This window comes from Pundamilia nyererei, unplaced genomic scaffold (assembly GCF_000239375.1).
Source record: "Pundamilia nyererei isolate P.nyererei 1_Seehausen unplaced genomic scaffold, PunNye1.0 scaffold00014, whole genome shotgun sequence".
In the NCBI taxonomy this organism is placed as follows: domain Eukaryota; kingdom Metazoa; phylum Chordata; class Actinopteri; order Cichliformes; family Cichlidae; genus Pundamilia; species Pundamilia nyererei.
The window spans coordinates 281,939-298,698 of NW_005187415.1; the positions used below are offsets into that span (position 1 = coordinate 281,939).

Here is a 16,760-nt window from a genome sequence, read left to right on the forward strand (position 1 = left end):
AGGGGTAAGGTCCTGCAGATGAAGTGGCAGCGTCTGTGTTGTCAGCCGCATAGGTCACGACCTGCCCCTTCAGCATGACCCCGGCCTTATTTGAGCCAGATGTTAAGGAGCAAGGGTCTGCGCTGCATTCTTTTCTTTCCCTGCTGCTTGGCCAGCAGAGCGGTCACCATCAGCGACTCGAGTCAGAGCTCTGATTTTCTTCTGGGTAGATCGCTGCTGTTCTCCTCTGTCTGCCACCCCACACCCCACCTTTTTCCCTCTCTCTGTCTCCCTGTGGGATCCATCCTTTCACCTCTCCCCCTCCCTTCCCTCTGTTTTTTCCCCCTCCTTCCTTGTTTGGCCCATTGCCCCTTTCCGCTTCGCTCAAGGGAAAGAGTGCCGTGTGTGTATTGCCTGGCAGTATGCCCGCTCTCATCATTTTCTCCCCATCCACTCCTTTGCTTTTTATGCCATCCTTCCCTCGTATCTCTCTCTTCTCTCACTCATTCCGTGCTTTTTACCCCTCTCCTATCTATGCCTAAATTCTTCTTCTCCGCCACGCTCCCTTCATCTTTCTCCTTCCACCTCCCTTTGTCCCCATCACTCTTTCCACCTGCTTCTAATCACCAACCCTCCATCTCTTTCACTCCCTGCCTTCATTCATACTTCGCTCTGCGTCTTTCTCTCTTCCATCCTCCCTCTTCTCCCCCCCCCCCTCATCCTTTCCTCGGCTGGGCTCAGGAGCAGTGAACAGGTGTTGTCTCCTTTTGATTTGGGTGCGTTCGGATTAATGCTGTCAGCTCAGCTGTTAAAACAACTGCCACCGCCAGATGCCAGTCAGTTTGGGGCTGGAGTTGTCACCTACACACAAACACACACACACACACATATTCAAACATCCAAACATGCTCAGATGCAAGTGTGCTTGCACACACGCGCACTCACACACACACAAGCACTTGGCCTCTTGGCTCATTGTAATACTGACAGAGCAAATCAGCTGTTGTATGCCAGTCTTCTCTATAACCCAGGTGTGTGTTTCTGTAGCCTTTCCAAAACATCACAGACAGTCAGTATAAAAGAGTATATGACAAGATACTGCAGTGATCATTAATACACTGCCAGAGTTGCTAAAGACTCACTTAGACGGTCATCTTTTAAGGGTTTTTTTGTCTTTAACCATAGCAATACTCACACCGGTTCCAGTTAAGAAGAATACTTAATGTTCTGAGTGGGGCTCGAGGAATTTTCTAAACTCAAAGAATGACTTTACCAGCGTTTTCTTAAGTTGTGTTCGGGGCTGTAAACCATGGGAGCGGGCATTTAGCAGACAGGAAATATGACTCTTGTGAGTCCCTTAATTTAATAGAAGAAATCTTGGCGCACTAAATGACGATGCTAAAAGTCTTCCTGTTGTGGACAGTTACTTTGAAGTGAACAGACACCACTTAACCATTTCGGGATCTTAAATTAAGCAGTTTGTCATTCAAAAGTTAGTTTTAATTAGATATTTGTCTAAAAATAATAATAAAAGACAAGTAGTACTAACCAACCTCTGATGGATCAGCTGAATTTCCTTGTTGGTGGATAATAGCAAAAAAAAATGACATTTAGTGATGTCAGCTGCCAATTTCTTTTGACAAATCAGTTTTGCCCTCTCTGTAAATTTTCTGATCGTGTGAAACACGGTCAGTTTTCTCATTTTAAGTTTTTTTTAAAGGTTTCCTGCACAAAAGAGAGAGTAGATAACTATAGAAACACAACAAAAATACTGGCGTCAACCCAAATGTTCACAATCGGTACATTCAAGTAAAAGACATTTGATGAAGAACCATTTTCTGCCTGTCAGTTGCTTAAATTTAGAATGTGGTACCTTCTTGTTAAAGTTTGTTAGTAAAATGATGATTTACAATTATGATCAACTGTGAATATCAGCGATTAGTAACAGTGCTATTTATGGCTCCATCAGATGTGGGTAGAGACTGCAGACTCACTGGAGGTACACGTGTGTGTCATATGGTGGGTTGCTGGCCCTGTAGTGGTGATACTGGTGGTGATATATTCATATTTTATCTTTTTATCAGTTCAGTCTCATGATGGTGGCTTAAGAAGAGCCACACAGAGAGACGTTTTTAAGGTGGTGCTGGTTTATCTGGCACTCTTTCTCCCAAACTCACATATTCTAATATTGAGCCCTATTTGTAGTGTACCCCCCACCTCCCAATCCCACGATAAGATTGTCAGTTTACGCTTGTTGCTGTTTTGTAACCCACCAACTGAACCATATTTTACCCCATTTTACTGCCGATCACGGCCTCCTCGTCCATTTTGTTGGTGTGTTGAATTACACTAACAAAGTTATTTCCAAGGTTATTATACCCCACTGTAGTCTCCAGTTTCCAGCGAGCCAAACGTTGTTAGGACAATTAGTCCAATCAAGGAGTCATGGGTGTCTTGTGGGAGAAGGAGGAAAAGAGGGTCAACACAGACAGGAATGTTCAGGGAGAAAATAAGTACCACACAACATGTTGTGTTTATAAGGGTTTACAATAAATGTGATGTGATATTTATCAATAGAGTTCATGCACCCGACTTGACTCAGTTATCTTGTTCTGAAAAAGATATGAATGATAAGATTAAGCGCGGGTTGATTTAATTTAAAAAAAAGAACCACAATATGTTTTGATAAACATTGGTTTCTAGTTTATTTCCAAAGAAAAGCTGAAGCAGTGTCGTAGCAGATATTCCAATCAGATTTTGGCTTTGAGTAAATTGAATTTGAATTTTTTGACAGCCGTTTTAACCCACTTCAAACTTCAGCTGGTAGTGGGTAGACCTGTTACACTGTTATCTTCTATAGTATATTACTTGTATAGAGGTGAATGTTCATATTAAACAAGACCAAAGTTTCAAATAATAAGGTCAACATTTTGTACAAGTAATACCCGTGAGGCATAAGCTCGGGCTCCAGACTTCTCTAAACGCTTGGTTTCAGGCAGGTTTTTCTTCTGCTGGCTCTGTACGATTTAAGTGTGAGAGTGTATATGTCTGAAAGGGTCGTCAAGCACAGCTCACAACTTTAGAAAAGAGCCGTTTAAAGCAGCGGCAGAAGTTCACTTTTCAGTTCCCAAACACTTTGTCTTCCAGCTCCCAAAATGTTGACTTGGAAACTTGTATTTGGTGCTTTTTGTTAAAAATTGTAAGTCTAAAGACTGAGGGGAAGTACAGTAACCCTGATGACATCACTGTCACCTCCACAGGGTTGTTGTTTTACTTCACTGTTGTTACGTCATCCCTCGTTATAGTTTAATTATATCAAGTTGCTCAAATGTCAGCAGAGGCATTGGTTCAAATCCAGGCTAGCCAGACCTTTACTCCGGGTCTTTCTCCTGCTCTTTCCCCCTTTCTTTCTGTCTATCTCTGTCATTTGCTTCGTAAAATAAAGGCAAAGACACCCACAACTCTGTCATTTAATGCGTGAGTTTTACTCTTCCTATTTGCTAGCCACAGATGGCTAAGTGATCTAAACGTGACCTAACCATCAGTTGTTATCAACGAGGCATCTCATCAACCAAACTTATTTCTTCGCCTAACTGCGGCGTAATCTTGCCAGGAAAACTTGAGAATAGGAAAAGATTTACAAGGAGCGACGTTGACATGCCCGAGTAATTGGTGCACGGTGACCCATAAGGCTCCAACAGGTCAGACGCACACACACGCAAACACACACATGCTAGTCAGCAGAACATTCCACTGCTGTTTGGACTGTTGTTGCCATTGGTCTAATGGTTCTCACATGTCTGTCGCCCTAGCTTTGAGCTGCACACAGGACAATGTGGGCTATTCTTAAGACTTTACAACATGCTCTGTCTCAAGCCGTTCAGCGCACAGATGGAACAAACATTCACACATAGAGAAGAAAGACAAAAAAGAGACAGAGATGGATATCAAGACTCAAACAGACACATAAACAGAGGGAGAAGTGTGTGCGCATGTGTGCGCGTCTGTTTGCTCTTGTCAGCGGCGTCCGCGTTAACTGGAATAGGCGGATCCCGCCTCCGCTGTCCGGCAAAGCAAAGCCACTCTAAAGCCAAGCCAGCTGTCAATCAAACAGCCAACACAGGGCCAAACTATGATAACATCAGAAATAACGGTCTTCACCCATCAGTCTCACATGCGCACACACACATAAGAGGTTAAAGTCACAGCTCAGCACTGTTTGAATAGGCTTCCAACATGCAAAACAGCATTAGTGTGTCAGCAGTGTCTTGCTGTTCTGTCTGTCTCTCTGTCATTGCTTTGACAGGCAGACGAAAAATGTCATGACTCGCAAGAGAAAACGCTGCTGCTGTGTGTCTGCGTGTATGTGTGTATGCGTGCACGCGCACGGAAGCGCGCACTCTCAGTCTGTCTCTTGTGCAGTTAATGCGTGGGTCCATTCCCCTTCTATACTCGGCAGGCCCAATACACAATGTCTTCTTTTGTTGTCACGTTAAAGTGATGCAATAAAGCTGTGCAGTGACAAGGACGGCCCGGGGGCTGCTGCAGTGACAGAGACGTCGAGTGTGTTGCGTGCATGTGTGTGTGTGTGTGTGTGTGTGTGTGCGTGCATGGAGTGGAGACAAGAGCACTGAAGAGGGGTTATTGCCACGAGACAGATTGCAAGTGTCATTTTCCATTACAGCAGCCTGAGCCACTGTGTGTGACACACACACATGCACACACACGCACACACAAGGTGCACATGCCTTGGCCCACTTTAACAGGATGCTTTTGACAGGGAGAGATGTGCATGCGTTAAGAGCACTGGCCCCTAGTATTTAACTCCATCCTTGTAGAAACACATTTAATGATTTTTTTTCCCTTTTACTTTAGATGGCTTATCTGATTGGTTGAGCCACAGCTCATTGGTATGAATCAGATTTTTCCATGAAAGTAAAGACTTCAGGTAAATTGCATTTGAATTTGCAAGTAACTAATAGATGCTGAAAACCTAATTTTAGCGATTTACATAGTTTAGTTGAAAGATTACATCACGAGCCATATTTAAACCCTTGTTAAACAGGCTGAAAACATATTGGATCATTTAAAAAATCTAAAGGTAAAACAGAGATTTTCTTAGTTGTATTTCTTTATTTCTTTCTTTATTTTTAAAGTTCACAGTCACAAGATGCAGGGTTTTTTATGTGGCAACAGAGCAGCTTTTCAGAGGCTCCTCAGTGAATACATTGAGTTTTAAATACAGCATGACCCATTGTTGCATGTGAACTTCTATTATCTATTCAAAAGTCTCTCATGAGGCTCTGTTTGTTAACCAGGCAATTAGCAGGCAGTATTTGGTGGTTATCAGTACTTCAGTTGACACTTGGTCTCTTCAGCCTGTAAAGTATGAGGCAGTAAAATGAAAATGGGATCTGTGTTCAGTCCCATAGCTTGTCCCTAATAAGGTGTGGTGGCAGCGGCTATCAGGGGCTGAGCTGAATTAGTCCGCAGTGGATTCAAATGTCTAGATCCTATCAAACACCATTTAATGATAATGGAGGTCACAGAGGCAATTGGGAAAATGCTGTGTGTATGTCTGTGTGTGTGAAAGGAACGTTTCTCTGTCTCCCGCAAAAACACAGCATTAAGATAGCATCGCTAATTTCACCGGCTCGGCACAAAAACAACACGCAGAGGAGAGAAGAAAGGAGGGAAAAAAAATAATGCAACAACACACAAGCGAAATGAAACAACAAGGAAAAGTTTCTGTGCGACTTTCTCGAATGTCGCTCCAGATTTTGCCCTTCATCGTTCTTTCACAATGTCGCGCCCTCTCCGCTGCTATTTCTGACTGCCAGTGTGTGGATCTGGCTCGCTGAGATTTCATGCCAGTGTAAAAATTGGCTGAGGGTTTGGTTCAAATCAAATTGGACATAAGCACCCACAACACCATCTGTTAGGGAAAGGCAGTGGAGTGAAGGGCAGAACTCTGCATTCAGATAAATGGATTTTCAATTTATTAAATTGTTGACTGACACCCTTGTAAATGTTCGCTTTATGTGGCGCGGCCTATTATTAGAACTTAATGGAAACATGTTGCCATACATCCATGCAATTCCTAATATTAGAATGCAAAAAAAAAAGTCCTGCTGCATCTGTTGTTTTGAGTTCGATCTTTTCTTTTTGCAGCACGAAAGAAAAAAAAAATAAAAACGTGTCCTTTTTCTACAACTTAAGACTAAAATAAAGCGCCCCGCTCGGTTAGACTTCAGGTGTTTTGGCAAGTGATAACGTGTGTGACGGTTTGTATTAACAGGTGTGTCGCACCGAAACACAGCTGAGATTGTCACAGCACTTCAGGGGAGGGCCATATGTCCCCCCACCTTCCCCGTCGCTTCACCCAAAAACCTAACTTACATTAAAAGGTGAAAAACAACCTCGCAACTCTCTGAAGTTGATTTTGTTCAGCGTGAGTGCATGCCAGATACTTTGAGTCTGCGTGTGCTGGTGTCCTCCCTAGTCTAGTGGTCTGGGTGTTTATTAATAACTAAAGTTGGAGCAGCTTCTGAATGAAGAGTCACTGCGGACACTGAGGCCGACCAGGGACTGAATCTACACACACGCACACACATCCTCGGTCTGTTTCTTGCTGCGATCCTCTGCTTCAGTGGGAGAAACGGAGCACTGGGGGGGCGGGGGGGTTAGAAAGTAAGGAGGGAGGAGGATGAGGAGGAGGAGAGGGATTTTAGTGTTTACACAGAGGCCCGGCCACCGCGGCAACTGTTGCCAAGCGCCGTTCTCCCCAACAACAAGCCAGTAATTGGTACTTTTAGCAGCTAACCTTGCGGAGGTGGTGGTGCGAGGTGGGCTTGGACAAAAAGCTTTTTGATACATCTCCTCTCTGAAACATAGTGCCCCTGTTTCTGTTTCTTTTTCCTTTTTTCCCTTTTTTTTTTTTATAAACAAGAGACTGCCCATAATCTTGGCACCATCCTCATTGCTTTGGAACGATTGGACTGTCTTTAGAAGGAATCGATGAAAATGTGTCCAGACACATGGCCCAGCTCAACCAGACATGAATTGATCATCAAAATATCAACATCATCATTTCGTAATGGAGCGTGTTGGCGCCGTCAGCGTGAGGGGGGAGTCGGGGGTAGACAGACTGTGCAAAGCAAGAGCTGCGGTATCGAGAGGGTGTAAATAAGTGAGTTGTATTCCAAATTCAAAAGTTTCTTTGAACACCTCCATAATGTAAAAGACTGTTAAAGTTGAAGCGTTTTACTGCTGCGAGACTGGGTTAGCTACAATTTTGTAAATAGTAACAACCAACCTTTTTGCTTTTTTGGAGTAAGTATAGATATACCGGAATAAATCTGTTTTAGGTGAAGCATTAAGGCAGGTAATTACAGCTTGAAGCTATCTGGAATCAAACGTCGTTCTTAATTACGAATCCATGTGTAGGTGTGTTTGACTCCATCCTCAAACTGGTGCTTATAAGTCTTTTTCGTACAGTGTGTAACCCAGATACAAGGTGAAAGTTTGATTAGTGCTTTTATGCAGCTCGGAATAATCAGATTTGTTTTATAGCTGACTCGAATGTCTAGATGCATTAAGAAATTTCATCAGTTGTTGTATCGTGAGACAATTCTGGTTAAAGGCTATAAATCCAAAATGACGAGCAGGTCAAATCAGTTATGTTTCTGTGATTTTGACTTTGATTCGTTTAGGGTAACCTTGTTAAGGTGTTTGCATGACTGTTGCACAGAGTTACCTTAATCTAGTTATAGTCTAATCTTTAGATCACATGTAGACATGCGTATTCTGTCTCTGTGATGACCACCAGCTAATGTGCGTGTGTGCTTTTTTGCTTTCTTAACTGCAGAAGTCACCACACGTTTTAGTGCCCCACTCGCTGCCTCTCTGTTGCTTCTTCCTGCCATCTCAATACTTCTGTGTTCAGGGTGGCAGTCTTAGACAAACTGCACCAGTGCTTGTATAATTGCTTATTCAAAGCTGACCCCTGCTCAGTTGGGGAGGAGGAGAATGAAGGAGGAAGGGGTTAGAGGGGGGAGGAGTAGATGGAGTCTCCTCATGGCTGCCAAGGCCCAAGTCAATGTGGAGCCTGTTTTGCGGGATATAAGCGCCGGCCACGGGTCCCAAGCCAGGGCCCTTTCCTGTGGGCCCTCCTCCTCCTCCTTGTCTTCGTTCTCCTCCTTCATCCTCCACCCTCCTCTGAGCCCGGCTGGGCCTGGCGCTGGCACAGAGGCCCCTTTGTTGTGCACCCGAGGACCCGGGCTCTCTGTCTCTCATACTCTCTCTTTTCCTCCCCTCTCTGCCTCTCTCTCTTTTTTTTTCTTTCTCTTTCCACACACACCACTCCGCCTCCTCCTCCTCCTCACCACCACCACCCCCCTTTCTTTTCCTTTAAAGGTCTCCAGTCTTCACAAATATGAGATAATAGGAAAAATAGAGCTGGCTGCTTCTGGTGACTCAGGGCAAAACGTCTGAGTGAAAAATAGAAAGTGAGAGAGGGAGAGAGAGAGAGATGGCATTGTTCGTAAGGTTGGTCCGAGCAAGCTGGACTGAGGTTGAGTCTCCTCCCCTCGCTCTCTCTCTCTCTCCTCTCTCCAGCAGCTCCTGAACCAAAAGCTTACTGTGGATCCAAAAGCCGGACGGGGGTTTGCTGCAACACACACACACACGCACAGACACACACACACTGTTTCTCTCTCCGTCTCTCGGCAGGTGGACGGGGTTGTTTTGGCTCGGCTGCAGGGCAGCAGCTTGACTCCGTTTGAGCCAATGAGCCAAAATAATAGCCGACGATTCCAGAGTTATTGTCAGCGCTTTCCCCCCTCTGCTTTTCCCAGAATCCTTCTCAGCTGTGCGGGATCCGAATCAGAACGTCGCCCTCGGATGAATTCATTCGCTTACGCATGAAAATACAACAGTGGGATCACCAGTTGTTTGTACTGTACGCTCCAAACCATACAGACAAAACAAGGAAAGATGATTTTTGAAACTGCCTAATCCACTCTGATTGATTCAAGCGCCAAAATGTTGCAGGCAAAAAAATATAAATTGAAGGAAATGCGCAGAAAAACATCTAGAATGATGTGTGTTGGTATTTTACTCAGTGCAGACATCATACAGTTTAAACAAGGAGCTGAAGAATTTTCAGAATATGTGTGTGTGATATTTTCAACATTATTTACATCCTTAAAGCAACTTAAGAAGCGAATAATGGAGAGAACTGCAGTTTAAATACTCAACACTTCCTCTTGCCTAATTTTTCTTTTAACACAATAAACTCCCCTCACACCTTATTTTTTTCTCACGGGGTATCCTCCCTCACCCTCATCTCACACCACCCAATCCTGAAAATATGCGACCCACACCCGTGCGTGGGCACCAGACTCCACCCGCTTACCTCACACAACACCAACATACGCAGACACATACTCGTATACACACTCAGCATCCCATACGTCAGAGAAACAGGGAGTAGTGTCTCGTATTTTCATGGAAAGTGTTGTGCTGTCCTCCTTTATTATGTGATTTTTGGCCCGTAATTAGCACTAGTAGATTCTTGCTATGTTTCCATTCAGCTGTCAAGCAGATTTAATTTTTTTTTAAAAAGACTTCTTAAAACATTATGGAACATGAAGAGTGAATTAAGTGCATTTCCATATGCTGAGCTGAAGGAAATAAATCCTTGAATCTGAACGAGGTGGAAAGAGTCTTTCAAGAACCGATTTGTATTGGACAAGTTGTTTTTGTTGTTGTGGAACATCAGCCGTGGACGTATTTATATATATATTTTTAGAAGGAAGACAAAAACAAGCGATTTGCTTCTAATGAACTAGTGAACAAGAAGATAATGCATAGACAGGTCACAGTTTCAGGCTGTCTAAACCAAACGGCAACCTCTGGGGCTTAAAAACGAAGTTTGGGGCTGCAGTTCCTTTAATGACCACTAGGATGGCTCCAAAAGCACGTTAATCCCCACAGTCTCCCATGGTTAAAAGCCTTTCACTTAAAGTTTAAGTATAAATGGCACAGTCTGTCATTTTTTGAGGTTATTTAATAAAGATTTATTGAAAGCAATCTTATAACTTATTAAAAATACATAGGAGTGTGTGTCATTTTGAGGAAAGTGCCATGTTGCCCCGCCATTTTGAACACACAGTGGACAACAAAATACCACCTCATATGGCCTCATATGTAGTACACCAAAGGTGTTAACCCGTATTCATGTCTGCACCTTCAAACTCAAGATATGAAGGATCATACCTATGTTTGATCAGCTTTTCAATTCAATTCAATTTTATTTATACAGCGCCAAATCACAACAACAGTCACCTCAAGGTGCTTTATATTGTAAGGTAGACCCTACAATAATACATACAGAGAAAACCCCAACAATCATATGACCCCCTATGAGCAAGAACTTCGGCGACAGTGGGAAGGAAAAACTCCCTTTTAACAGGAAGAAACCTCCGGCAGAACCAGGCTCAGGGAGGGGCGGGGCCATCTGCTGTGACCGGTTGGGGTGAGAGAAGGAAGACAGGATAAAAGCTGAAAAGGGGTCCTCTTCACTGAAGAAGGGAAGATGTGAAGGAAAGAGACAACACAGCTTGCTCCTCACCTCAAGCCTCAACTCCTGAACTGGATTGAGGACTGACAATGGACCGGCTAAACGACAACAGTTGATTATAAGCTAACATTATATCTCATATTATATAACATTATATATATATATAGCTAATGTCGAGTGCTCTAAGAATCACACTTTACTTCTTATAAACAGTTTCATTCAATTCGCACATCGTATGAGACTTTATTTAAAAAGCGTCAGAGTCTAACTATGTTTTCTCCACTTCAAAGAAAGTTTCTCTAACAGTAGCAAACAGTCGAACAACAGCTAACCAATGCAGACAAATGTTGTCTGTTGCTGTCTGTCAGGTGTCACCACCACTAATTTGAGTCACTGAATTGATCTTCTCAGCTGTCTCTGTGATGTTTGTGGTTTTTGGAGAATTTTAATGGAATCACGCAGTAAATAACACAGCCTGCTGCGTGGTACAGAACATCATTGCATTACATTCATACAGTTTATAGAGGTAGCTGGATAGTCTAAGCCAATAACTTAGCACGCCACCCTCTCATCCAAATATGGTTACTTCTGATACCAAAACAGCACCCAAATATTGTGGCTTCAAAATGCAAAGCCCAGAAAGCAATGAGTGATGTCAAAGAGTCCATGTCCATCTTTATTTTACAGTCTGTGGTTCAAACAGATCATTTTAACTGATTCGCACATGTATGTGTGGGTTCTTGACCTCTATTTCTGTGTGCGTGTATTTTTGCAGTTTGTCATGGGTGACAGTGGAAGTTCATTTCTCTTAGTGTTCGCCACATCAATCAACATCCCACTAAAAGATACAGCACGCCATCCCCTCTTTCCTTCTCATCCCCTCTTTTCTCTCCCTCTCAGCTCCTCCTGCCCATTTCCTCCCATTTTGCCATCCGCCGCACAATGAAAGAGCCTCTTGGCTTTTATTAATAGTTAAAGTGGCCCCAGCCTGTCACTGGGGACAATGGCTGCAGCCCTGTTAATAAATAAAAATAATAACTAGGAGATGGAGACAGAGAGGGAGTGCAATGGAAAGAGAACAGGCGACACTGCCATTTGTTGTTCCCTCTCACTTGTCAAAGCTCTTTGGCTTAAAAGCCTCTGTCATTGTTGAGGGAGAGGGGGCTGGGGGGGGAGGAGGGGAGTGAGAGACAGAGAAAAATAAGGAGAGAGAGAAAGAGGCAGTGCCAGGGGCTAATAGCACCTGTTGGGGTGATGGTGAGACAGCTGTCGTGGAGGGTGGGGGGGGGACACAGGAGCACACTCTTTCTTCTACTCTTTCTATGCATGTTTTTGCAAAAGACTCTCTATCGACTCGTGCTCCTCCTCTTCGCCCTACCTTCATCCTGCTGTGAACCGATTCCCTGAAGGCTACAGTGGCTTCTGAGTGAAAGCACTAGGGCTGCTGTCTTACTGGTTAAGTGGCAGCGTTGAAAACTCAAGGACAGAACAGGGCAAGGACAGTGGGAAGACGAACAGGAAAAAGTGAGAAGTGGACTTGGCTCGAAGTTCAGCGTTGATCCCGAGGTGTGTGTTTTTTGCAAATGTGTGCTCACTGTAATCAGCAGGGCATGGATGTTGTCGTCTCCACGCCAGAGGAAAGGACCTGATTCAGGCCTTGAGGGAAGCAGAAATTAATGTGCGCTATTTTTTGAGTGTGTGTCATTATGTGAGGGGGGCTTGCGTGCAGGTTTGCAGGTGATCGGGTGTCGTTTAAATCCTTTAAATCTCCAGGTGGTTTGTCAACACTCCACTGTGGACAGAAAGGGAAATAGACGGATGAGAAGGAAAGAAAGAAGTTTAGGCAAAGTGCTGCTTTTTTGTGTACTCTGATTTGTTGTTGAGTGTGGAAGATATGTGTACATTCGTGTCTCTTTTAGAGGAAAAGATGCACTAAGCTGTTCAACTCAACACACCGGACATCCCCCCCCCCCTCTGTGGAAAACCTGAGTGTTTGTGCATCAGTATGCATGTGTATGGGTTTATGCATGCAGGCTGTCTCACACCAGCGAGATTAAAACTTTTCTTAAATCAGTCTTGTCATTATAGGGGGAGGAAAATAATCTGGGGACAAACAAACTTTTTTCCTGCTGTCAGCGTTTGCAAGTGTGTAGAGCCACATATACTGTATGAGCACATTCAAGTGTGTGTGTGTGTTTGCATTGGCTGATAGGGTTAATCTCCCTACTCAAAGTGTAAAACCTCTCTCCTTAGGAAGGCCTCCCATCCCAAGTGCAGATGGCTCCCAGTAAATAAAGTACTCTCTCTTTCTTTCTCCCTCTTTTGTCTGATCACTCCTCTCTCCTCCTCGTTCACGTCAATCACAGCCAACAGGGTGACTACTCGAGGTTCATGGCCATATATCTGTGTACGCGTTTGTTTTTTTCCGGTGCTTATATGTGCACACATCTTAGGATTGGATCTTTCCAAGTATACACTCACCCGTGTGACATTTCCATTCCCCTCACTGTATGTGTACTTGTGTGCACAACTGTTACCATAGTTTGATTGTAATTAGTGAGTCTGCGAGTGTGTGTTTAGGTAGTGGTTTGTGCGCGTGTGTGTATGTGCGTGCGCCTGTAAGCGTCTGTGTGGAGTGTGTGTTGAAAACAAAGCACTAGCTGATAATGTGTCCATTGTGGCGGGTGCATTAAGGCCCTCTTTGTCTCAGGGCCCACAGGGCTAATGATTCTCTAGCAGCAGGTGAGAGGGAAAAAAGCCTCACTTTTTTCGTCTCTCTCTCTCTCCCCCCATCTCCTCCACTTGTCTCTCTCTTTATCTTGCGTTGCGCTCCCTCGCTCTCTCCCTTTTTCGCTCACTTGTTTTTGTTTTTCAGATTTCCTCTCTTTCGATTATCAGCTCCTCTCTTTCCGCCTTTCTCTCCCTCTCTCTCCTGCTGATGCGGCCATTAGGCTGAGCCGCTGCTGCCTTTATTACAGCAAATGGACTTTAAATGAGCTTTATTGTCATGTTGGCCAGCCATCTGAATCCCTCTCTCTCTCCCTCTCCCCTGCCCCCCCCCGCCCCTCATCCTCCCCTAAACAGAGGCCCCCAGCATTGAGAGGCTGTTGTCAAAGGACTGGAAGGATAAACTTTTGGCCATGGGCTCAGGGCACGTCGGAGAAATTAAAGGTACGGTAAAACGAAATTATGCCAGAACTTAAAGACTTTAACCCTGTGAACTTGATTGAGGCACTGACGATGTCCATTGCGGGAGTAAAACATCTAGAGTTAGATTAAATAAATGAGGCAGAAAGACCTAAAGCGTGGTAGGTATGACATCTAGTGATGGGGCCATATTGTAAAGATGACAGCTCAGGTTAAAGTTGACCTGAAATGAACTAATATGAACTGAATTCAGATGAAGTGATCCTAAATGAACTTGATCTGTCCTGAACTAAACCAGGACACCTGCTTCATCTTGTGCGTATGACCAGTGCGTCAAAAAAAAAAAAAAAGTTAATGGCGTCTCTGCTAGTCTCGCAGCTCGCTGTTAATTCACTGCTAATCGACCATTTTATCCACAACAACCCTCTTTAACACCCAAGAGCGACACAGGCGGAGTAGGACAGAGGGCAGCAGGGGATACAAAAAGGGAACAAGTGGAGCTGTGCTGTGAATATGCAGGAGCAAGAATCAACGAGAACGAAAGCGAGAGAGGGGAAAAGATATAAGAGAGGCAGAAGAGACTGTGGCCATTATTCCCTGTAACTCCAGGGCAAAGCCGTCGTTCTCCTCCAGTAATTGAGCTTCATTAGGAAGCAAAGCAATATGTAATCAAAGAGCCTCGCAGAGCAGCGTGGCCATCGAGAGCAGGGCTCCATTGATCAAACCTCCTTTTCCCAGCTCCCTGCCGCGCTGACATTTCTGTGTAGGGGCGTCCCGCTTGGCGCACCACACACCAACAGCTGGGGAGCAATGTGTGTGCATGCAGCGGAAGCACACATATGCACGTTTGTGTCTGTTAAGCCGGTGCGTGTCTTACGTAAGAATCTGTGAGAAAAGGTAGAGCTGCGGAGATACTAAAGTGTTTGCTTTAATAGCGTCAGTGTGTAGGTGAGCGCACACATTGCTCTCACACTGTCAGCGCATCTCTTGATTTTTTTTTTTTTTTTTTTCCATCGAATTCCATTGAAGAGCATTTTGTGGGGAACAAAGTGAGCCACTGCCTCCTGCTCCGTTGGCTTTATTGAGAAGAAACATTGGTAAAAAGGCCCCATGCGGTTCACATAGCGATACACATACACACAATTATGGAACTCATAGTCCTGGAATAAATCTCCCCACGGTGTTATGCTATTAACGTCGCTCCCCCACACTAAAAAGTGACAGCACAGATGAGAACAATTGCTTGAAATCTGGATAACATTTTTATTCATCATTACGTTTATATGAGGGGAAATGCTTAAACCCCATACCAGAGACTTTTAAAGCTGCACCAATCTCATTTTTTGGGGGGGGGGGGATAATCTTTGTACAGCTGTTTGCTTTTTCTTTTTTACTTCTGCTTGAAATCTCTGCTAAATATTTATCTCTACACTGCATTCCTTTTTACAATAAAGTTGTGTGAAAAGACACTGTAAAGTCTAGTTCCAAAGTTCCAAAGTGTGAAATGATCGCTTTGCTTGGCTGCTCAAAAGAAAGGAAGAGAAAAGCAACAAAAATAAAATAAACTGGTGCCATTTATAGTCTTAAATAGTAGCTTTGTACTTGAAGCCATTTTTCTGTGATTGGCTGACCCTCGCAAACACCAGGTAGTTCAGGCTTCTGGACTCTGAGATTAGATACCCGAGGTATCCTCTTCCTTTGGCTGAAGAATAGAAACACTGCCTGAAACACAGCTTCTGGACAAGGGTTAAACCTAAGCTTTTGGCTCATAAAGATTACTTATTCACTGACCTTGTTATCTTTATTGTCTTTACTCTGGTTTAATATGACCATCTAGGTACTTTAGGTTCATTCTGTACACCACTCATACATAATGAGACAAAACCAGGTTTAAAGTCATTACGACAATCAAAAGGAACAGCTAATATTGTGTGGGGAGAGGATGCTGGCTGAGAGAGAGCAAGAGAGTTGGAGGAGTTTCACTTGGTTCCACTGACCGGTCAGGAGAAGGTAATTGTTGACTAGTCTTCCTAAAACAAATTAGGCAAACAGGATCAGGCAGGTACACACACAGCTAGCAGGAGCAACAGTGGTATTCCTAATAATGTACTTACTATGTGCATTTTAAACTCCTCATTTATCTTTAAATAAACAATAAATGCAATAGAAAGGTCTGACTATAAGTAACTTTATTAGGATAACCAATTCTTCTGGTTTTTATTACTACAAACTACCACAAAACACCCACCATGTTAAGTACCTTAATTTCTCACCTTAGTATTGACTTGATGATATCAACTAATTTGATTATTCAGAGAAATTAAGTTCTTGTGTCCAAGTAAATATACTTCTTTGCATATGTTCTGCATTCTCTTATTCTACTTCACATCTATAATCCATTTCCTCCTCTTCTTTCTCCCTCCCTCCCTGGCCATCTCATCCCCACTCCTCCTTACTTACCCAGGGGGAGTTATCAGTGCAGCCGGGGTCATTAATTAGCACCGAACACAGTGACAAGTATTACATTGTTACAAATTGGTTAATTACCCTGCGCACGAGTGTGTGCGTGTGTGAGAGAGAGCGAAAAGGGAGAGAGTTGGTGTCGATTCGGGGAGTTTGTAGGTAAGCTCAGGCCGCGGCAATCAGCCTAAGGAGAAATGTGTGTAAACCAATGGAGGAAACCAGTTATCGATCCACCTGCCTGCCTCGCAGCAGCTGAAGAAACAAGGCAACGCGAGCTGATTTATGGGGTGACCACAGAAATTCTCAAAGTGTGAATGGGAAGAAATGAGAAGCAAAAGACGGGGGCGCCTCATGTCGGCGTTGGAGATTTTCGACATCTCGTCTCAGTTACCGAGCGTGTCGTTTTCCCCGGCGTTAGAGGGGAGCTGGAAACAGCTTGCGGAAAAAGAACGAGGACCGTCTTCCAGGCTCCTGGTTCGAGGAATGTCCGTTCACATCAGCGCGCACGCGCTCGCTGTTTGGAACCAATTTTCTATATGTGTGGGTGTGTGTGCAGAGGGAGGCTAACCCTAACAAGAAAGCCCTACAA

At 44.0% G+C, this 16,760-nt stretch overlaps 1 protein-coding gene across 10 annotated transcripts in view; it reads left to right on the forward strand.

The window, feature by feature from the left end:
• The window catches only part of sox5 (SRY-box transcription factor 5), a 142,843-nt gene that overhangs the window by 83,551 nt on the left and 42,532 nt on the right, over nt 1-16,760 (forward strand). For 9 of the 10 annotated variants that reach the window (XM_013908830.1, XM_013908833.1, XM_013908831.1 and 6 more), the window contains one exon: nt 13,646-13,732. The exons of the other annotated variant lie outside the window; for it this stretch is intronic. In XM_013908830.1, the coding sequence (XP_013764284.1) occupies nt 13,646-13,732 (87 nt within the window). The remainder of the gene's footprint in view (nt 1-13,645; nt 13,733-16,760) is intronic. 10 annotated transcript variants of the gene reach the window in all.